The sequence below is a fragment of the Poromitra crassiceps genome, assembly GCF_964638095.1.
Source record: "Poromitra crassiceps genome assembly, chromosome: 1".
NCBI classification, from domain to species: domain Eukaryota; kingdom Metazoa; phylum Chordata; class Actinopteri; order Beryciformes; family Melamphaidae; genus Poromitra; species Poromitra crassiceps.
This window is the reverse complement of record NC_139623.1, coordinates 77,239,985-77,262,929: the sequence shown is the minus strand read 5'-3', so window position 1 is coordinate 77,262,929 and position 22,945 is coordinate 77,239,985. Positions and strand designations below refer to the sequence as shown.

The following is a 22,945-nucleotide window of genomic DNA, read 5'->3' as shown; positions in this document are numbered from 1 at the left end:
CATAAACCCGCGGCAGTTAACTATGAGTTGTGCCAAGCAAACGTCAATATCTCAAAAAGTATAGCCTCCATCACATCGCTTATATTTTGACATTCTGAGACTTACCTACATTATGTTCTGGGAATGTCCTCCAGTAGCTAAATTCTGGGAGCTGGTTGTTTCTCACCTCTCTCGGATATCTTTGAGATCACTGTACCCTGTTCGCCCATTACTCTCATCCTAAACAATCAGTCCAGCATGGGATTGACTATTATTCAGTCAGCTTGCACTACTACTTTTTGTGACCTCACATTTTTTTTCTTTGACGTACTTAATGTGTACATTGTCTATTCATTCATACCGTTTTTTTATCTGACTGTTCCATGTTCCAAGACAAGAGCGAATAAAAGAAAAATATTTGATCACACAAAAAAGACATTCTGAGCAGAATTAGCTCAAGAGTTTGATGTATAATATTAAATTGTAAACATGGTCAGCTGGCTAGTCAGACGCTCAAACTCACGCTCCATAGGGTTCCATTGCCACTGTTTGTTAACCAAAATGCATGCCCATTGTCAGATTCAACAGGTCATCCATCAAAACCAACCAGAGCCAAGACATCAAAACTGTCATCTTTAAGCTCCTGGATAGAAAAAAAAAAGCTACAATATCAGTTAATTTGACTGAAAATACCATATCTCACATGCTTGTCTTAAAATGAACTCTCAACTAGAATTAAATACCCATGTTTTGGAAATACTCAAAGATAGCGTGCCTTGAACTAGAATACATGGTCAAATGACATAGTATCAAGTGAGTGCACTGCAATTATTGAGCTGTGATGGTGTATTAAAAGAAAAAAAAAACCTAATCAAACCAACACGACAGCACAAGCGCCTTTTATTTGGGACTAAGAACATAAAAAGCAAACAAAGCAAACAGTGCCATCCATACATTTAAGTTTCACAATTTATGTTCTTAATGTATGGACTTTCTACAAAATAAACCGGACTGTTGAACTTTAAATAAACAAGTAGAAAAGCATTGCGATTCCGTGTGTGACATGTCAGGGTAACAGAGCCGAGAGTTGGACAACATCAGGTTCAGTCATCCTCGTCCCAGTCCTTCTTGCCCTGGGGAGCTTTGGGTCCACCTGCAGGTTTGGCCATGATGATCTATGAGAAGAGGAGAGGAGACAGCAGTCAAGACAGACCATCTCTTACAGCTACAAATCTGACCTGTACAATCCATGCAGCAGGCTGTGGCTTCTGAGGCAGGACAACAAAGCGTATTACTAGAAAGTACCTGGTATGCAATATCACTTTGGTAGAATATTTCCCTTTCAAAACCAACCAACAAAAAAAACATACCCTGATAGATATGGCCTCATGAAACTTGACCTGTAGCCACCACTGGCATTAAGAGTTTCCTTTTTCTATCTCAGCTAAAATGTTTGCCACAGCACACATGTATGTGATCAGGGCCGCATTGTTCATAAACGTCTTCCAAGAATAACTTTCAAAGTGAAAGGAAGTGATTTAAATAACTACAGATCACTGAGGCAAACATTACGGTGATTAATTATTCATGAACCATATGGGCTATGTAGGCTCAAAGTGAAAATGTGCTACAAAAGCAAAATATTGATTTGAGACAAGCCGGACATTTTGCATTTACAGTATGCCAAGGTATTGTATACTGTCAATTACTTGCAAAAAAAACTTTAATTAACGACGTTTCGGTCTATCGACCTTCATCAGGTTAAAAAAACCTTTTTTTAACCTGATTAAGGTCGATAGACCGAAACGTCGTTAATTAAAGTTTTTTTTTGCAAGTAATTGACAGTGTGCGGGACTCCTCTTTGTTTCTCTCGTATGTACTGCATCTCCGACGCACCTGCCTTCAAGAGATTGAAGGTGTGCATCAGCTCCTTCTGACTTAAGGTATTGTATACAACATTTCATGAGAATGAAGGTATTTCAGAAGGGGGGGGGGTTATTTGAATAAAATCCTTGTTGATACCAAACAACTGCAAAAATAAATGTGAACATGGACATTAGTGTCTGAAATGGCAAGAAGGAATAAAAGGGATGGGTGAAACACCTAATTTCCATCATTTGGCATCAGGACTGAAATGCTTCACCACATTAAAAAGGTAATTCAGATCAAGCAGAATGTGTTTATAGTGACTGGCATGTAAGGTGTTGAGTTGACCTCAACTACGGCAGGAAAATGCCCTTCAGACCATACACCCAGCCACCAGGACCCTTATTTAACATGCCTTCCATTTTGTTTGATTATAGACTCCCTTTATTTTTGCAGTTACTTGAGTAAATTGTGCATCATTTTCAGTTCTAAACTAGTCTGAATGAGGCCATTGCAATGAAAAGGGCCGACGAGTGCATGCAGCATGCAATCACACCGTTATCTGTGCTCTTGGCAATTTTGGATTTAATCCAGTGTCAGTGACACACCACTTACTATTGAAAACACCCATGAAATCAGTCAGTCTTAAACAGTTGCAGTTATCCTTTCTGGGTTGAGTATCGTATCATACTCGATGTTAGTAGTGACAGGCAGTCAGAACAACACATTTGACACCTCAGTGTCCTGTGAGTGAATGAGTACAGTGCAGCTGTGCAGGTTTTTTTGTTGTCAAATCCACACACATTCCAGCACCTACTGAGGGAGGGTGTGTGCACCCTCTAATGATGAGTTTCAAAATTATCAGGCTCGTCTTCCCAACCGTCCTTGTCCCAGTGGCCTCTCTGCTTGGGAGCCCTGGGTCCCCCTGCAGCCTTAGCCATGATGATCTGGATCGCATATATAAAACACACTAACATTAACCACCTGTGGACAGTTTATTCACACAGGCCCCTAACATAGCCTGCTGGGTTGAAAGAGCAAAATAACTCTAAAATGAAAATGAAACCAAACAAACAAGTAACATGAAGTGAGTCCTCTGCTTGTTGCCTGCAACAACCTGATAGGAGAAATTAAAAAGTTAAGAGTGTGTGTATGTTTGCAGACCTGCCAACCTTGGGGGAATAGTTTGAGTGCCACACACCAGCGTCGCACCACATCATGACGTGCCGCGGTGCTGCAGCGCCCCTATATATGTATGTAAATATATAAAGTTAAACAACCCTGAAATACACATTACCAAACGTTTTTTTGTTTAAGAAGGCTGGCAACGCTAGACTATGTCATCAAAATAAAACGGCATCCATGTCTGTAAATTACCGCTTGCACTCAGAGATGTGTGAGTGTTATCATTACAATTATTACCTGTGTGCCATGAAAATAAGGTAGTTCAAAATAAAGTGGTTAAATGCAAACCTCCTTTTCTTCTCATGTTTTTTTTATTAATAAAACTGGTCCTTAAAAATGATCAATAATTATCGATATCGACTGATATGAAATATTTTATATCTATATACTTTTGAGCTATATCGCCCAGCCCTAATCAGATTATCGCGACAGGGTCAAGTAGGATTCACAACACAGGACACGCTTAGATATTGCATGTGCACCATTGAATTAACAGGCATCAACGCATTTCTGCGTTGTACCAGCATAATTCGATGTCAAAATGCGTGCTGTGCTATGAAAAATGCGTGCAGGTCGGCAGGTCTGTGTCTGTGTCATGGGCTCTACGTGTGTTGGGAACCCACCTGGTCCACTCTCAGTACTGTGACGGCAGCGTTGGTCGCCAGTTTGATGCCCCAGTGTTTCACCAGGTAAGGCTCCAGAATACCAGCCTCAAGCATGTCTTTCACCGCCGGGCCTTCTCCCTACACACAAGCGCACCATCAGTCATCGGATCCAATACGACACAACACATCCACAAATAAACGCAATGTGTTGCCGTCCATTAAGTTTCAACAACAGTTGGTCTGAAACTTTATTGCAAGTCTGTTCTTTGAATGTGAAATCTGGCAACAAATGGAGACATTTTTTGTTGACAAATAGAAAACTGTTGAGTTTTGATACGCACATACATTTTTCTGGGTATCAGAATGTATTCTTACGTGCAAGAAATTACCCTGCATGTTTTGTATGCGTCATCTTTGCCCCTTTCCCCATTTATTTTCTACAGACCAATTTGGAGTAGACGTCACGGGGTTACGTCAGCGGTTGCAGAAAACTTACATTGATAGGAACAGAAGGCTAATAGGTTGTTCCATTGCAACATCGGCACACAGCAATCCGCCATTTTGGCCTGAAAGAGACACCTCTGATTGGCTGTCATGGTTCTGTGCTGTCGTCCCATTGGCCATTGAGGCTTTTTTCTGGCCAAAATGGTGGCAGCGCTGTTGTCCAACTGGGTATATGACGATATCCGGCACTGCCTCTTTAACCATTTATTTGGATCCTAGACCATCCCCACAGTGAGTACGGTTCACTTTCTGCAACCAGTTTGGCTCCGCCCACGAAAATACGTAATCATTGTGTGCAAACACAAAAGTGGTCTATTGACCAAATCATACAAATATAACTAAGTAATATAATATGATGTACACATAAACACCTCAATGTCGAAGCCCATGTTTTTGTTTCCCTCGTGATGCACAGCATACAGTTTGGAGATGAGCTCGCTTCCCTTCACACCAGAGTTCTCAGCCAGGGCGCGGGGCACGACCTCAAAGGCTTCGGCAAACTTCTTGATCGCATACTGCTCCAGACCCGGGCAGGCCTGCAGAGAGAGAAGGTGAAGACAGAAATTATCAGTTTAATCAATTGTGGATATGTTATAAATTCAACACAAATATAAATGATGTGCTTGTCTGAACGCAGTCCATCTCAGAAAATGCGTACCTCTCCAAAAGAGGTGATCTGTTTGGCCAGCTCGATCTCAGTGGCTCCAGCTCCAGGTACCAGGCGCTTGTCCTAGAGAAGGGGAATGAGATTGAAAAACAGCCAGGATTAACTGCTGGATTCCACTAACAACATCCACGGCACGGTCCGGTTCTGATCCGTTTTTGTCCCATCCTCCATGCAGCTTCAAACACCACGGGAAGCATATCAGGAGTGGAGCGTTTTGTCTGGCCGACGTTTTGGACTTGCCGATTTGGCCGTTTATCCTTTGTGCTTCTACCAAAGTAGACCGCGTCGTTAAATGGTTTTGTCGTTTGTCTGTTGTAATTGTGTTTATTAACCGAGTGGCAGACACGTTGAGCTGTTTCGGAAAAGCAGGAGAGGAGGAGGGGGGCAAGAGAGAAGGAGAGAGAGAGATATTCCTGCATTGTTGTGCTGTAGCAGACAGTTAAATCCAATTATGAACGACATTTTCAGCTGTGTTTTAGTTGTTAAGAACACGTCCATCCTCTCAATTGTTTCGCATACAGTGTCTATCGCAGAATAACAGTTGCATTTCTTCTCTTACCTGTGATATACAATCGCAAGTCTGCACATTTATTTTGAAAATTAACAGGACATTTTATTTTGTTCCTCGGTCTGAATTCCTGCCCGGCTTGATCTGCTCTGTGCTGCTTGATGCAACTTGAAGCGGGAAGAGTCAAAAATAGACGAGGCGCATATTTTTGGGGGGGATCAGAGTGGAGAGTCGCTTCAGGCCCGCGCCGCGTCTGGTGGAAACACAAGCGTTCACTAGACAGGCTGCAACCATCTCCGGCAGCTATAACGCAATGCTTACATTCCTGGTGGAATCCAGCGGTTAGCTGTTGTGCAGGCCAGAGGGTAAATACAGTTTTCAAGACAGTCTTTGGTAGGGATGTCACAATATATCGTCCCACAATATATCGCGATATCAAAACGTGACAATATGTATCGTTGAGATGAAATCTCATATCGGGAGAAAAAGAAGCTGAACATGGTGGCACTGATCTGCATCTGATTGCATGCTCGCTCTCCTTTTCATTGCTTTGTTTGAACAGACGAGGGACGTTACAGACACGGAGGATGAAAATGGTGAAATTACTCAAATTAGCGTGGAGGATGCCCCCTCAACTTACAAATTGATTGCAAAAAATATTGTTAAAATATCATATTGTATCGTTATCGTGAACCCAATATCGTGTATCGTAAACTGAGTGTATTGTGACCTAGTCTTTGGTGGTAACTACAAAATCTAAACGCATTGCATTAATAAAATTTCCTGTGCAACATATGGATGATTTTATAAAATGTTCACATCTGTACTGAACCCTTGGGGATATAAAAAAAAAGCTTTAATTTACATTGTCAATTACCAAAAATAATAAGAAAATAAAAACAAGAAATACTAAAACTATACATTAGTTTAGCCTTTGACTTACCCTGACCAGAAGCTTGAAGGTGTTGACTCCATCATCAACGGCCCTCTCAATGTCATCCATCAAGTTGTCAGTGGAGCCTCTGATCACCATCGTTGCGATGGCACCATCCTCCTTCTCTGTTTAAACAGTTGAGATAATAAAACACACCGTGTTCCCAACAACAGACCTGCTTTTAAAAGAAACAATAGCCACTTTCACACACAGATCGCGCAATATTGCCATTCAGAAAGCCCGCAACGCCGGCAGCCTTGCCACAGAAATTGTTTTCAAACAGAGCCAAGCAGCACCGCCACATTCCCGTCCTGGGGTGTGCTTTCAGGTGACATCCACCCCTCCCCGGATTGAAATGAAGCGAGGGGAGGCATTTCCACCCAGCTCCTCCTAGTCTAAATTAATATTTTCATAGGTTAGTGTAGCCTAGGCTACTGTATGATGAACGAATTCATTCAACAACCAAACATCGCCGATGTACGCCAGCCAATGTGCAGCTGCGGTCGTTAAGAACATCAAAGTGATAAAACACGAAAGTGTTTTCCACATGCAGCATGGTAACAAGGCTTTCAATATTCATCTGATTGACTTTATGGATCACAGATGCACCATCATGTATCCTATTAGGTACAAGGCTAATTCTTATCTTTTGGTTCCAGTTTTTTGTAAAGCAAATTATTCCCATGAAGTAGCCTAATTAGCGTCCATTCTGAAAGACGACGCCCGCATATCAAACAGCTGCAGTCTGCATAACATTCGTCGGGGGAATAGTATGGGCTATAAATGCACATGACTACTATAAAGTTAGTAGTTTTTGTAAGGGATTGCACAACTGGGTAGCGAGACAGATTGCACTTCTGGAGCTGGTTTCCAGAGGGAATATCCTCAGACCAACTCGCCACAGACAGCTATGCACGCCTAAGATACGTCCTCTGAAGCTTATTATTATATCCGTTAATTTTACCTACTAATGTCAACATCGTTTGAGCATAAAGCCTAACCTACTTACTCAGTGTAGGCACGGAGCATTCCTCCTGGCGCCCCTGCAGTCATGATTCATTTGTATAGGCTACTTTTTTTTACTTTCACTTATGCCTTTCTTGCTGCATGAGGTGGTTTCCCTTGTATTTTTTTTAATGAATGAACTGACCATTCACACCGTTCCGTGTCGCCGCTCCTACGCTTTCAGGTGGAGGCGGAGTGGAGGCTGATCCGGCGCTATGACTAGGTCCACTGGTAACACAATTATCCACCACCCCGCTTTCACAACGTTCACATCGGAGGTGCGGATCACATTTTCCGTATATTTTACCGCTTTCAAGGCCGGTGTGAAAGCGGCTAATGTGTACAGCCACATGACTGGAGAAAAGATAGTGCGAGTCTTTTACCGTGTTTGAAGATAACCACCTGGGTGTCTCCCACCTCTGACAGGTAGACGTTGTCACAGTGACCCATCTCCTCTGGAGTAGGAGCGGTCTGGGAAAGGAGAGAAGTAGCATTATATCATGGTATGATGGTCTGTGTCGTTCTTATACACATTTCAGTAGATCTGAACCTGAGTGTTGGGCACTCACCATCCTGGGAAGTGCTACAGCTCCCACGGTCTTGCATAACCTCCTCAGGTCCCATTTGGAGTTGAGCCTGAAGGGGAAATAAATGACTTTTCCCCTCAAGTTGCGAGTATATACAAGTCTTTCTAGAAGTAATAGCAGCAGCAGTTGTAGTAGTACTACTAAGAGTATGTGTGATCTGCAATTTTTGCTAAATCAAACATCTCCCAACACCTTTAAATATGGTTTCATGATAAGTCAAGTGTGGCACTAACATGGGTTTAGCTCCCACTGGGGCCATCCATACTAGAAAAGGGTGGCATGTTTCATTAAAAGCAATGTAAGGCATTTTGATTCAACATTTCCACAAGATGGCCAAGTTATATTAAGTTACCTTTTTTTTCCCTCCAATTCCGTTGGGCCCTAACCAGTTGACTTTGGCAGGCCAATTTTGAGTTGTAAAATTCAAAATGTATGCCTTTTTCACTGCAATCACTTGAAAATGATCATTTCAATTGATTATCAGTCAGTCTTCTTGCACTTACCTGACCACCATGAGCTTGTATTTATTGGCATAGTGCAGTGCCATGTCGGCCACCTTGCCCCCAGTCACCACCACGTTGGCACCGGCCTCCTTGATGCTCTTCACCTGCGCCTCCATCATGTCCTCCTCTCCCTTACTGAAGTTCATCAGCTCCTGGGCGTTATTTATCAGCACTGTGCCCTGAGGGAAAGAAAACACTGTGATTAACCATTACATCAATAACTTGGCAGTCTGACACTGTGATTAACCCTTACATCAGGGATACTCAACTTGCTTTGCCTGGGGGCCACTTTCGTGAAACGATAGAATGCCAGGGGCCAGTTAATAAACAAACAATATACATTTTTCTGTAGCGGATTGTAGGTTTTTGGGGTGTCAGCCGGTGTTTAGTCTCACAATGTTGTGCACACCGGATAGTTAGTTAGGTTAAGTACATACATAAGTGCCTGGGTAGCGAGCAGACGGCAGTATTTGACAATTTAGCAGCTAAATCATAGATTATTGAAAGATATTCCGAATTCCAGACTGAAATGCTATAACAGAAGTGGAGTATTGGCCAGAATGACATTAACATTTGGACACTTATTCAGCTGGTATCAATAACTTGACAGTCTGAACACACTGTGATTAACCCTTACATCAATATCTTGGCAGTCTGAACACACTTTGATTAACCTTTACATCAATATCTTGGCAGTCTGAACACCTTTGATTAACCTTTACATCAATAACTTGGCAGTCTGAACACACGTGCAGCTCAAAAAGACATCCACAGCATTAAAAATTAGACATTGAAGAATCGATTCTTGGGAGTTTGGAATCGATCCAGGAATCTTTGCATTATGAATCGCGATCCTTTCAAGAATCAATTTTTTTGGAGCACCCCTACTAGGGGTGGGCGATATGACGATCTTAGATCGTTCACGATCAGAATGGCTCCACGATCTGCCTTTCCAGACAGATCGTTAGAATCGCGCTACATGCAGTGCACATTCTATCAGTTGCATTTCTATGTCTGAAAGACGCTTCCAAAGTTGTCCTCCCCTCCCCCTTTTCACTTCACAAAGTGCTGCTGCGGAGGACGACAACACTGAGGGGGGATTCGTTTGACACACACATACACACTTAACCAGGGCTCCACAGGACCTCCCGTCATCCCTGGGACGTTAAAAATAGCGTCAGGGACGATGGAAATTAATTTGGGGACAGAGCCGGGACGATAGTTGAAAAAATAAAAATAGCCTAAACACTCGTTAAAATGAACGGCGATGAAAATGACCCGAATGCAAATGCAACCTCTTTACAACACACACGCACACTAAACAAACACGCGGGTAGAGACAGAGACAGGCAGATAGAGTGCAACTCATGGCGCAAAGTGATTTTAAATGCGAGGAGGCATTGCTCTTAATCTGCTGTCAACCTGCCTCGTGAGCTCCGTTTTCCCCTCTCTCACTCAACGCTGTGGTGTGTGTGTGTATGGGAGCCGCGTGTCAGACAGACAGAGCTGTGGACTCAAATCGCAGATAGCCCATATATATTTGTTCCATCGACCAACCCTACTGTATAGCCGAAATAATAGTGAACCAATACATATAGAGATAGAGAGATAGATAACGCTATGAATTATTGTAAACTCAGGGTAAATGAACATGAAAATATTTATGAAACAAATTGTATTTTAAATTTCCAGGTTTCTCATGACCATACGAACCCTGCAATTAGTTTGTACTGTTCAGTAACTTGCAAAATAGTCTTAAAAACCAATATGAAAAAGAATCGTGATAAGATCGTGGATCGTGATCCTGCCTGAAAAAATCGTGATATGATATTTTTGCCATATCGCCCACCCCTAACCCCTACACATTCCCAAAAGGATTTACCTTATTTTTCCTGCCCGTGCGAAATTGGAACACTAGAATGTGAAAATGTCACACTGGATCCGTGTGTAAGCTTTTACATGCAGAAATATTCTGCAAATCCGTCCCGCACCTCTGTGAAACGGCTTTTAGATGGACTGTACGAAAACACAAGGGCTGGGTTTTCTCACCTTGGTCTCTGTCACCATGCAGTCAAAGGGGCAGGAGAAAACCGCAATCTTAGCATCTTTAACCGATGTGACGTCTCCCTCTGCCTCCTTCTTGAACACCATGCCGTGTAGCATGGAGGAGGACGTCAATCCACAACCCTGAAGACACCAGAGACATTAACTTAAGAGGCAAACACTCTCACACACTCATTTTCTTAAAATGGATAATGCTACTTACCAAGATCTTGCATACTCTAACGTTGTCGACATTGAAGCTGCTGGATTCCAGCGGGAAGATGGAAACTGCAGCACCAACGGAAACAAAGATGTTAGTCAAATAAAATATGAATAATTAAGTCAAGTAAATTATCTTTTTTGTTTTATATACAGATAGTCTCTCCATCATGTCTGACTCACCACAGGCCTCAGCAATGAGGCTGGAGAGGAAGTTTTCGTTGCCGTACTGTTTGCTCATGATTGCCGGACGGATAAGATCGGCGGCCTCGTCAACATCATGGAGGTTCTTGGCTGAGGAACACACACATTCTGGTAGGATCTCCAGAGCCTTCTTACATGCCATCTCATAGCCTTCAATCACCTATGGCAGAGTGCAATGGAGACAATAAGCAAATGCGCTATATCATAGTTTGGCCACTTCCTTAGACCACATCTCAACCATTTCAATACCTCAACATCACTAGACAAGTCAAGTTAAACATAGCCTTGTTCATAAGTTAACTAAAATGCTTACAGATTAAACAGAAGCAAATAAATTGGCTCTATATTATACTATACCCCTCCTTGATGAGTTGGCCTATATGCATAAAGCAAAGACCATGATTGAGAATTTTGCATCGTAGCGGACTGTAAAAGGCTTATAAACTGGTGCAAATGTCAGATTGTCTGATGCTCACAAAAGCTCAACATTGCATCACCATATTAACTACACATGATGGAAATACCTCTGACACAGACAGGCCCATTCTGAGCAGCTCTTCGGCGAGATCCAGGAGAGCGCCTGCAAACACCAGGACAAAGTTGGTCCCGTCTCCAACCTCCTGCTCTTGCATGTGGGATGCCATCACGATCATCTTGGCTGCAGGGTGTTGCACCTGAGGAAAAAAGAGACATTCAAGGAAACAGTTCAATTTTATTGATTAATAATTCAAATGAAGTACTCTGCACTCCGATTTCCTCACCTCAAGCTCTCTCAGAATTGTTGCAGCATCGTTGGTGACAAACAGCTTCTCCAAGTGGTTGATGACCATTTTATTCATACCTGGAAAAAACAACAACAATGTAGCAGCAGCAGACCCATTACTACGGTCAACAATACATTTTAGTTTTGGACTAAGAGTGCTTACCATTTGGCCCATAAGCGGTGCGTGTGGTCTGAGCCAATTCCTTACAGGCGCGGATATTACGGAAGACTGCCTCTTCAAGCCCTGAATAGTGCTGGATGGAACAAATAACACCAGTCAATTGTCATGGGTTTCCAAAAACGGTGCATTATATTTGATTAGTGTCTATGTCTATTGTAAGTTCAGTCACAAATGCCTAGATCCTCTGTTTTGGGAACATTATTTGGTTGCAATTACATGTTGGTCCACTGTGTGGCGCTCCTTGTTTTTGTATTGGCTTTACGGCAACAACTTATTTTACGTTACTCCTCTATTCCAGTCTGCCTCCATGCAAGATGCAAGTCAGACCCTTCTCTTCAAGCATATATCTACATGTGTGTAGAAACATAGCGCCGTAGAGACAGGCATTATATGGTCTAGATTCTAGAACCAGCAGTTAATAAACAGTCTGGGAAATCCCACAACTGCCGTGGCTTTGAGTGAGTCTGTCATGACGTTAGTTGGCTATCCAGGAGGCTAACAGAAGCTACACTGTACACCAAACTTGTTACACACTATGTCAGACACAGACTGTCAATTGGACTATTATTAATTAATCATTACTAAAACTCGACAATGTATACAGAGAGATTTTAATGCATTGATCTTTTTATCCTGGGACTCGGGGCTGTGATTTCAGAATATCAAAATATGCAGACCTAGGCCCAGGCAACGCCTTGTCCTGACAGGGACTCTCTTGGCGTGCCAAATAAGGTAACGTTTAACAACAGCTAAAGATGTGTAACCTACCGTCAATCTTTTACATTTAAAACAGAAAGCATCCAACATCTTTGACCAGCACAGCACTCGTCAGCTGAGGTGCAGTGACACAGCGCCGCAGCCCAGTTCTGACAGATATTTAACGGCAGTACGTTTGACATAACGTTAGCTTAATTGCTACCTGCCTGACTGGGCGTTTTAGTCAGTTGTCACTAGAGCAACAGTATTTCAGGCATAGTCAGTTAGATACATAGTCAAGAGGTATAATAAGCCGCTTTTGTCTAGCGTTAGCTAACATGCCTGCTGTTTCTCTATCAACAAGCGGCCTAACGGTGTTCTAGAACTCTCCCCACATGACGCTGTATGTATGGTGCGCCTCCACAGAGGCTAACGATACGCTAGCACGCTAGCTCACAAATGACACTTGATCAAATCCAGCTTGACAATTAACATTACCTTAGCGCCATCCTTCAACATCTGGGCAAAGCCCGGAGCTTTGGGTACGTGGAGGGCCATTTTCAGATGTTTAGCAGCCCCGTGTATCGAGAAGGTAGCCGCAGCGTGGTTTGGCTTCGGCACGATACAAAGCCGGAGAGAAAGAGGCACGTTTTCTCCAAGCGAGGCGTGAACGTTTCTGACAGGATGGGACAGGGGACAAACTTAGCGATTCGCGCTTGCCTGTTATTCGCTTGACACACCACATGGGGAAACTATTGTCCTTATAATGGCCGTTTGGTAATTTTCATAGCATGCCCATAATAGCGTTACCTCCTTGGTGTCCTACAATAATGGTGCTTTGCCAAATACACTGTGGCTATCATTTGACTTTAATGGGCCATTTTGTGTCTAAAAAGCAGGGTAAAACACATGTGCAACCAAAACATTAATGGGGGCCCCAGCACTGGAACACCTAAATAGATTGGAAGTTGGAAACCCTCATCGATGTTTTGCTTGCATCTGTGTTTACCCTGCCTTTTAGAGACAAAATGGCTACTGGGAAAAAGGTAAATTACCAGTTAAATTATTCCAATAGCAATACCCTGTTATTTCCTTATTAACAGGATACTTTTGAATAGGGAATGTAAGAGTAAAAGAGACCACATAGCAATACACAAAGGCTTGTTTACTGATCTACCAGCAGCCTTTTCAGCGAAATATTTGCAATAAAAACAAGTTTGTTTAAGCTGAGCTTTTATTGCTGTGTAGCTTTTTTTCATATTCACAATTCATTTTCTCCCTAAGTTTTGCTTATTACTGCAGAAAGGGGGGGGGGCAAATAATTGATACAGGGAAAGGGCAGAGGAAAAGGGGCATTTGGGCTAGCCTGGGTAAACCCAGCCGCCACGTGACCTGCTCTCAGTCACTACCTTGTGACTCGTAAGCAGGGTAAGCCTGAGAGCAGGTCACTGGGGGCTGGGTTTACCCAGGCTACATTTGAGGGTGCTTGCTTCACAGTCACTGTACTAATGCTGATGGATATGGCTTTATCACATCATTATCAGGTAATGAGGTAAGGAATGAGCCTTTACATCCTTCTTATAACATCGTCAGATGATTTATGTATGCATTGGTACATGAATCGTCCGCATGCCATTACACGCGCCTACCTCTCCCCAAAAAATTGATATTCCAACACTGCCTTACCTACCTTACATACAAAAATAAAGTCCCCTTTCATAGAAAATAGACTATAATTTGGTACAATCATGATATTTAAAAAGGCATGTTAGTCAGTAACATTATTGCATACATATAATGTAGAGACAAATGCACCTACACTATCAGTAAATATAGTGTTAGTTCCATTGATACAATTTTATTTAATTTTATGTCTCATATAGTGTTGCTTTCTAAGTAGATTTCAGAGACTAACACAACATCTCTATACACGTAGTGTGAGTGAGGACAAACGTCAATATTAGTGTAAAAAAAAGTAAGACATTTGGTTGTAGCAGCTATGACGGGTATATGCAGCATCATACAGATATCCCTTTGGTAGCTACACCCACAACTAGCTAGTCTGAAATGTGTAAACACACAGGAATGACTGGTACATCGCTAATTATACCCAGCATAGGTAGATGAAGAAAACAAGTTGCGGAGTAAGTTTCCCAGTATCATGACGATACATGTACATATGAAAGTAAATGTAACAGTCATACTGTACGTCAACAATGAAAAACACGATAAAAAAAAAGTGGGTACAAAATGTCTATTGTTTCACATACAGTACACACGTATGTCGTTCAGTTGGGTTTGCGGATGTTGTTAACAGCCATGTGGGCCCAGCCTCCCAGCGTGTCCGATAGATGTGTGGCTCGGCGGGAGAGGTTGGAGCGGCTGAGTTTACCGCTGGGGTCCAACCGCCTCCTCATCACTCCTCCTCCACAGCGCTCCCGTGCCCCCGTCCTGGCAAGAGGAGAGAGGAAATGATTCATAAGTGACCATAGAAGGCAAAAGAGAGAGAGAGTAATGAAAGTATTTAGCAAGTGACCGGCAGAGAAAAAACAGGGCTGGTTTGAGCAGAGGGAAAAGGAGCATTGTGAGAATGATGGGAAACGGCAGCCTTTTGCTTTGGTCGAACAATGTCAGTAGAGGGCTGCCACTAACGATTATTTTCATAATCGATTCATCTGTTGATTATTTTCTCGATTAATCGTTTGGTCTATAAAATGTCAGAAAATGGTAGCAAATGACTATCGGTGTTTCCCAAAGTCCAAGATGACGCCCTCAAATGTCTTTGTTTTGTCCACAACTCAAAGATAATATCAGTTTACTGTCTTGTCATACAGGAGTAAAGAAACCAGAAAATATTCACATTTAAGAAGCTGGAATCAGAGATTTTTTTTCTCTTCAAATTGTACTCAAAACGATGATCAAAATAGGTTGTCGATTAATTTTCAGCACATGCATCGCCATGCAGCCAACAGGCCAGCTCTCCCATGCACTTTCCTGTCACAAACTGTTCATTCTATCATATATCATATTCTATCTCCTCATAATAACCTTTCTTTTAGCAGCATAGCGCTTGAGACGTGATTTCTTTTTTACCTTCATCCCTACTCCATAATATGGGAATAGTTGAACCGCCTGTGGTAGGAGGAAAACAAACTTGTGGTTACATTTCCAACAGAAACGTATTTGGTTTGGAATTCACAGTTCACACACAGATAACGGACAAGGTCACTGTACACATACATGGCTTTCTGTCCGTCACAATGTATCCATTTCCATTCAACATTTTGAACATCAATACAGGAAACAATGCATAAAAACACCCAACATGTTTTTTCATCTGGCTCCAATTCCCACACCAACGACATCCCACACCCATAATTCCTCCTCCCAACTGTGTCCCCCCTCGCTCCCCTCCTCGTCCACATACCAGAAATACAGACCCAGTTTTTAAACTGAGGCGGGAAGAATGTGTGTGGGGGATGGGGAAGGAAGTTAGGGAGACAGAAGAGTTACAGTGCCGACCGGGGATTCTTTGGGTGGGGGGGGGGGGCAGTCAGTCACCCGCTCTGAGCAGAATATGTTTGAACAACAGGAAATGGATTGCATCGATGTCTCTCTCAAATACACACATCTTTCTCGTTCGCCTACACACATGCATCCACACACATGTTTATTACATGGTTTATTACCCACTATCACAGATAACCAGGGCTCTCACACCTTCTTCAACATCAAATTCACTCAAATTCATGGAGCCAACACGGCATAGTTTGAGACGCGGATCAAGGGTAATTACTGTTACAACACTGGGAATCTTTATAATGAGAACTAGCTTTACATAAGCTCACAGACAACAATTGAAAAAATAATAATCAAAAGAACTTCAATTAATTCTTGCACAAAATAGATACATTCAAGCACTTTCACTGAACCATGTCTATTTAGGTCCATTTTCAAAAATGTTCAAGGCCTTGAGTCCCCACAACTTCACAAACTTTCAAGGCCCCGTGTGAACTCACACACACACACACGTGCGCGTGTGCGCACGCACACACAGCTCTCATGCCAAATCGACCCTTTCACGATCAGTAATATACAAATGCAAATACATTAGTAATTCATCGCCTGTTTAGTGATCAAAACATTTCATTTGACATGATGCTGATGCCGTCGTACCTGTCGTCTCTGCCAATGATGTCATCAAAGGCCCTGGACAGATGCTTCAGCTTCCTGAGTCCACTGGACACCGTCTCCAGGTCCTGGTCAAACTTCCTGTGAGAAGCAGAACACATCTGGATCAACGAGTAGAGTGACAGATCTGTTAGTCTCACGTAGTCAGACCCACCGTCGAGTCGACGTCATCAAGCTTCCAGCGACGGAGGTAGAGACAGATCTGTCAACGGCATCGTGGATGAATGCTAGCATGTAGCTGGTTATGAAGCTGTGAACGGTGAAGCACTCACCGCCTCCGGCTCTGTGTGTTGGGAGAAGCAAAGGGACTTCGTAATGCAGCCATGCGGACCAGCTGCCTCCTGCCTCCTCCTGTTTTTACCCCCCGGACTTTAGCGTCGGCCTCAGGGGTCTCTTTTATTCCAGATCGGTGTCTGGAGCCTGGAGTACGTCTGGGTGTGGTCGTCGATCTGGGGGTGCGCCTGCTGGGGGTTGCGATGGCTGTAGGTCGACCAGGCGTACGCTTTGGGGTGCGAGAAGGTACGGCGCCTTCTTCTGCGTCGCATATCCGACCCGGTGTTGCTACCAAACACTCCTCACGCGCAGCCTCTTTGCTCCTCTGCATCCTCTGAATGAGAGAGGCACATAACGAAAGGGACACGAGGGAAGAAAGAGATGACGAATGAGGGGGAACACAACAAATGAAGGACATGCCATGCTGCTTATCATCATTTTCTAACTTATTTAACCAGGGATATACCGATATAGGCGTTGGCTTCAAATGGGCTAAAATTGGACATCAGCAAATTAATTTCCCTACACACACACACACAACAGTTGACTTGAAATGGCCTGCTCAGTAGATCAAAAACTGCATTATGTCAGAAAAAGCTTGCCTCTATTTTAGTCTGATGACCCAAAACTACAAATTTATATACCGATAGTTCAATGTGTGAGAGTTTATTGATCCACGTAGATTCATTCTCTTCACACTCGCCTCCGTCCACACCTTGCTTCAGCCAGAGGACCTGTGTTCAGGAGCATACACCATGCTGAAGCGGCCTTGAGCTAGACACTGACTGAAACTGAATCCCCAAGATCAGTGTAAAATGGACCAACAAACAGGCTGGATTTCATTGGAACATCAAACCCTGTGTATTGGGATGTTACACTGTACGTGCCTCCTCCACAGGCAGAGGACAGCACAAGGTCAGCTGCAGCCAGGACAGTGCCGCTATAGCTGATAGCTCTCTCCAGTCTGAGACATCTAGACATCAGTTATAGCGGATAGCTCTCTCCAGTCTGAGACATCTAGACCAGAGGTTCTCAAATGTTTTTCAGCCAAGGACCCCTACAAGATAGAAAATATACCGGGGACCCCCTCATTCTGATTTGTGATTTTGGGCTAAGCTTAATTGTTTCCATGGTAACGTGCTTGACTTTTAAATTGATAGGTTTGTTAGATTAGAATGTAATCCATGAACCATTTTAGATTTAAAGCATAAAATATTTTCGTTGAACTATGAAGCTTTTGCACACAAAAAAAAGGTTTTATTTTTATTTCCCTGAAAACTTTTCGCAGACCCCCTGGCAAAGTGCCACGGACCCCTGGGGGTCCCCGGACCTCCATTTGAGAACCACTGATCTAGACATCAGCTATAGCTGATAGCTCTCTCTAGTCTGAGACATCTAGACATCAGCTATAGCTGATAGCTCTCTTTAGTCTGAGACATCTAGACATCAGCTATAGCTGATAGCTCTCTCTAGTCTGAGACATCTAGACATCAGCTATAGCTGATGTCTGACTGGTATTCAGTCAGTGTCTTGGACAGTTGTATGCCTGCTGGCACAGGGTCCTGAACCCAGGCCCTCTGATTGAAGGAAACTCTCTCTACTACTCACTCACTACGCCACCCTGCTTGCCCGGTGAATTGAATGTAATGGCTTGGAGCATCTCTTAGTTGCCTGATAAATTAGGATTTGTACTCAGAAATAAAGGGTTTCTGGTGCATTTCCAGCTTGAACCAATGTAAAATCATGTGAATCCATCTACCTGATACACTCCACTGATGGAGTTCCGTGCACTGCGGGTGATTGTGCGGACTGTGCTGGATTTGGGCTGTTCCTGCAGGCTTTCCCAGGTTGGATTCTCAGGGAGTGAGTTGGTCTGGACAGCCCGCAGTGGAAGCCTCTTTCGCAGAGACATCCGCAGGGAGTTCAGAGAAGATGATGAGCGAAGCTTGCGAAAACGGTCGGGGGCTTCAGGGCTCTCTGCCCCATCAGATTCATCCAGGACTGTATGTGCCCGCCACACTCCCACCACCGCTGCACCAAGCCCGTTCATCATCAAAGCTGCTGAGACAACCGACAGGAGTGCATTCATCAAAACATGTTGGAAGCATGATATCAGAACAGCAGATGGGTGGTCCTAACTGCTAGATGTGGCTTGACATCAAGGAGCATGGTACACATTTTGTTTTAAAATCCTGTATACAGTCTATGGTACAGACAAAGGAAAACCAATGTAACACTAGACTTGTGTGCTTATGCAAATTAATCCACTGATTCAAAAGCATATTTATTCATCGATGTCATATTTATTCATTGACTTTCAAGCACTTTTTCAAGCACAATTTTTTTCATTTTCAAGGACTTCACACAAATCAAATAATAGATTTTCAAATATAAATGTGGCACAACAACAACATTAACAAGTTAATTCTACTATCAATCTTGTGAACGGGACGGGAAGATAGTTGTCTAAAGATTGCTTTGACTTTGAACAGATGCTCATACCTCAGTAAGCGCCTTTTGTGTTTTTAATACCAACTTTGGTCAGAATATAAGACGTGGCAGTCACTGACAGACACTACAGCGCTATGTGGTTCATGTTACATTCAATGACTTTTAAGCACCTTGTTTAAAAAAGGGTCTATTTTCAAGGTATTCCAGGATTTGATTTCCCCCCCCTCAAAATCCAACAAGCACAAGCACCTTGGCAGAACCCTGTAATTATATAACACCCATAGTACTATTATTCATTATTCATCAGCATCACAACCATTGACAGTACATCACAACACAGGAAAAATGTTGATCGATGGACTGAATCTTGTCCTGGCGAAGACAATCATCCGTCTTTTTGAGGAGGCAGCGAGCGCATTCCTGCCCTGCCCGACAACAAAGCAGAGGCTCGCTGCATCTCAATAACGTTACAGCCAGAAGAGAAAACAATCGCATTTTCACTTACTTGACTCCATAGGTACGTTAGTTATCGTTAAGTTACTGTAATCGTAACGTTAAAATTGTCTTCAAGTATCTTCCATGGCCAGCAAATGACCACTGATCACCACAGACAAGGCTTTGTTAGCTAACGCATGAGTAACGTTAGGGTACAAGGGTTAGCTAAATAGCTCATGATCTTACACCAAATTAAAATGCTACCGAGGATCGCTAACGTTAAAATAAGTGGGAAAATTACAATAGACAGCCCACTATCCAAACTTTTATGTTAACGTTATGCTAGCTTACCTAAATGTGTAACTTGCGATAGTCGTCTCTCTCCTCTGTGCTTCAGTCTTTCAGTGTTGAGTGTTTGTTTGAATTTGGCGGCGGACCCTAGACTGCACTGCACACACAAAAGCCACGCCCATCGCGCGCAGACCCCTGGGTGACGTAATACGCTCCCCCTCCTCAATAAACAAAATACCCCCCTCCCCAGAGCCCTCACTCTGCCTCTCCCCAATCAAGTAATAACCTGACTCCGCCAGATGGGGGCGGCATTAGGTTGTGAAACAAATGTGAACCAACCTACTAGGCTACCGACCTACATCCATCTGGCAGCGTCAGGTTAATCAAGTAAGGCTATGTGAGAAATGCTATTCATTTTCAGTGTTTGGCACAGTGCCGTGGCACAGCAAAGTGGAGTCTGGGGACCCCCAGAGGTCCTTGAGGGGTTCCAGTGGGTCCCCAGCAAAAAGAATAGCCTAATAACTTATTTTCACTAGAATTCCAACCATACCTAACACAATGACAGGATGTATGACTATTTTGGTCATGGATTTCATACACTTTATGTAATAAAACAGCAAAGTGTGACAACCTTCCCACTCTCCTGGCCCTCTTACAGGAGGAGCCTGTTGTTGGGATCGTTAGGTTGATTGGGTGCACCTGGGGCCGGTGCACTCAGACCTTCAGATCATTCAGTCTCTCTCCCACCGATGCAACTTTCGTTCTGTTTGTTTAATGTAGCCTAGTTTGTGTTGTCTATAGTTATTTTCTATTAGTTTTAGTTCAACACTAGACTGATCCAATTTCATTTCCAATGAGACCAGAGCATACATATAGGCCTACATCACTATTTGTCAATAACACAAGAGCCTTGTGTGGCTCACTGCAAACTGATAAAAACCTGAAAGAGCCAGTCTCTCTTGGTGAGGGGGTTTGATACTGCACTTCCCTGAAAAATAGATTCTTTATCTCAGTGGAAATACAGGCTACACCTGTTGCACTTAACCCTTGTACCCTGCTGCCGCGGAATCCTCAATTTAATCCTGGTCCATCTGATGGACCTTAACGAGAATACTGTACTAATTTATAAATATTAATTTAAATTTTTAAATTTTTGACTGTTTATAATTCATTGGTAACTTCTTCCCTAATACCTCATACCAACATTTCATACCTATTCGAATTTTAACCCCTCAAATGCCAGTGTACAGTAAGTACAGTAAAAAAAAAAAAAAGTACATAAAAAAAAAAAAAGTTTTTTTTTTCCATTTCCATAAAGACAAACTGGCTTTGGGTCTGATATTATGGGCAAGTTGGGGTGTTTTACAAAAGTCACCACTGCAAGATGCCTAGTATCAAAGATTCACAGGCATGATGTCACAATAGCTATGACATCACTAGCCTATGACATCATCAGTGATGTCATGAGATGATTTTTTGTCAATAATATGTCACTGATGACATTACTGATGATGTCACAGACATTGTGACATCATCAGTGGGTTTTTGTATTTTTTGTGATTTTTTGTAAAAATAGTATTTTTTCATATTTTGAGCCAAAAATCCAAAAAGCGCATGTTTTGGACTACCAGCCATTTTCCCCAAAAAACACAAACGAGCTTTAGTCCAGCATCTATCCTGGTCTAAAGGCTTCAAATCAGTAGTGTGGACTGTCAAATTCAGTTTTATAATATTTTCCCATCTTTGGCATAGGAATCAGTTTTTTTTACATTTCATGTAAACTGTATGGAATTGATTGCTATGCCAAAACTGGGGGAATATGGGAAAAAAAAAAAAAAAAGTAGAAACTACAATTTTAACCCCTTGAGTCAAGGTGAGATGTGTAACATCAAGGAAATAATGATTTTTTGAAAAATTAGCTGGAAGTCAAAAAAAAATGTTCTTTTTGTGCAAAATTAACATTGAAATCAATGGGACAACTATGCAATGGACTATGAGACCATGTAACTCCCCCAAAATTTCTACCAACTCCAAGGTTAGATATTAAGGTCAAAGTTCAAGGTATTTGGTCCAGGATGCCCGCTGAAATAAATGAAATAAATTAATTTTGTAAAAATTTGCTGGGAGTACCAATAGAGTGGTTTCAATGGAAGTCAATGGGTCCATCAGATGGACCAGGAGTAAATTGAGGAGTATTTTTGAAAATAGGTCTTAGGATCGTATAAAAATTATAACTATGATTGATTTTTGTCAAATACCCCCAAAAAAATACCTAGCCTTACTTTAAGACCATATACTCAAAAAATGTGGAAACGGCCCATACGCGACTGCAGGAAAAGTCCATCAGATGGACTAGGAGGGTACAGAGAAAATGGACATCCAGATGTAAGGTGACGAGTATAGGCTACAAGAATACTGTAGCATGCATAGCTACATGAAGACGACTGAACAGTAGAAGACATGATTTACAATCATCTGTAGGCTACATGTCACACATACATTCAATATCTTTGTATTTGAGATGAGAGCTGCCTCATCCATATCCACACCATGCAGCTACTTGTTCCAGTAACACACTTACAGCCAATGCTGCTCATTCGTTACTCTTAAATTGAGAGGCTGTTCATTTGCTCACAGTATTAAAAATGCTTCTTTATTGTATAGACGGTTTTAACTTGACAACAAAAACATTCTAAATTGAACCCCCGCTCACTTCCTGTTGCAGTGTTTGCTATGGACATAAAAGAAGAAAAAAAACATTCAAGTGCAGGACTGACCACCATTCCGTAAAAACTGTCTATACAGCTCAGCAGCGAAAACAAAAGTAACGATGTCAAGTGAATATTTAGGATAAA

General features: G+C 42.5%; 2 protein-coding genes across 2 annotated transcripts; both read right to left on the bottom strand.

The window, feature by feature from the left end:
• Positions 1–862: 862 nt before the first annotated feature.
• On the bottom strand, positions 863–13,110 carry LOC310782789 (T-complex protein 1 subunit theta). The gene is made up of 15 exons (XM_083643543.1): positions 12,948–13,110; positions 11,736–11,826; positions 11,571–11,650; positions 11,334–11,483; positions 10,789–10,969; positions 10,610–10,674; positions 10,393–10,530; positions 8,344–8,522; positions 7,823–7,889; positions 7,637–7,724; positions 6,258–6,373; positions 4,798–4,869; positions 4,511–4,675; positions 3,654–3,773; positions 863–1,154 (listed from the first exon to the last, which is right to left on the bottom strand). Exons 1-15 carry the CDS (start codon positions 13,005–13,007, stop codon positions 1,083–1,085), a joined length of 1,644 nt encoding a protein of 547 aa, XP_083499669.1. The 5' UTR covers positions 13,008–13,110; the 3' UTR covers positions 863–1,082.
• Positions 13,111–14,789: 1,679 nt separating this feature from the next.
• pimreg (PICALM interacting mitotic regulator) lies at positions 14,790–18,963 on the bottom strand (the record flags this gene model as incomplete). The annotated part of the gene is made up of 5 exons (XM_083650385.1): positions 14,790–14,900; positions 15,543–15,581; positions 16,626–16,721; positions 16,913–17,247; positions 18,673–18,963. The coding sequence occupies 4 exons, from the start codon at positions 18,961–18,963 to the stop codon at positions 15,551–15,553; spliced, it is 753 nt and encodes a 250-aa protein (XP_083506511.1). The 3' UTR covers positions 14,790–14,900; positions 15,543–15,550.
• Between the last annotated feature and the right edge of the window lie 3,982 nt (positions 18,964–22,945).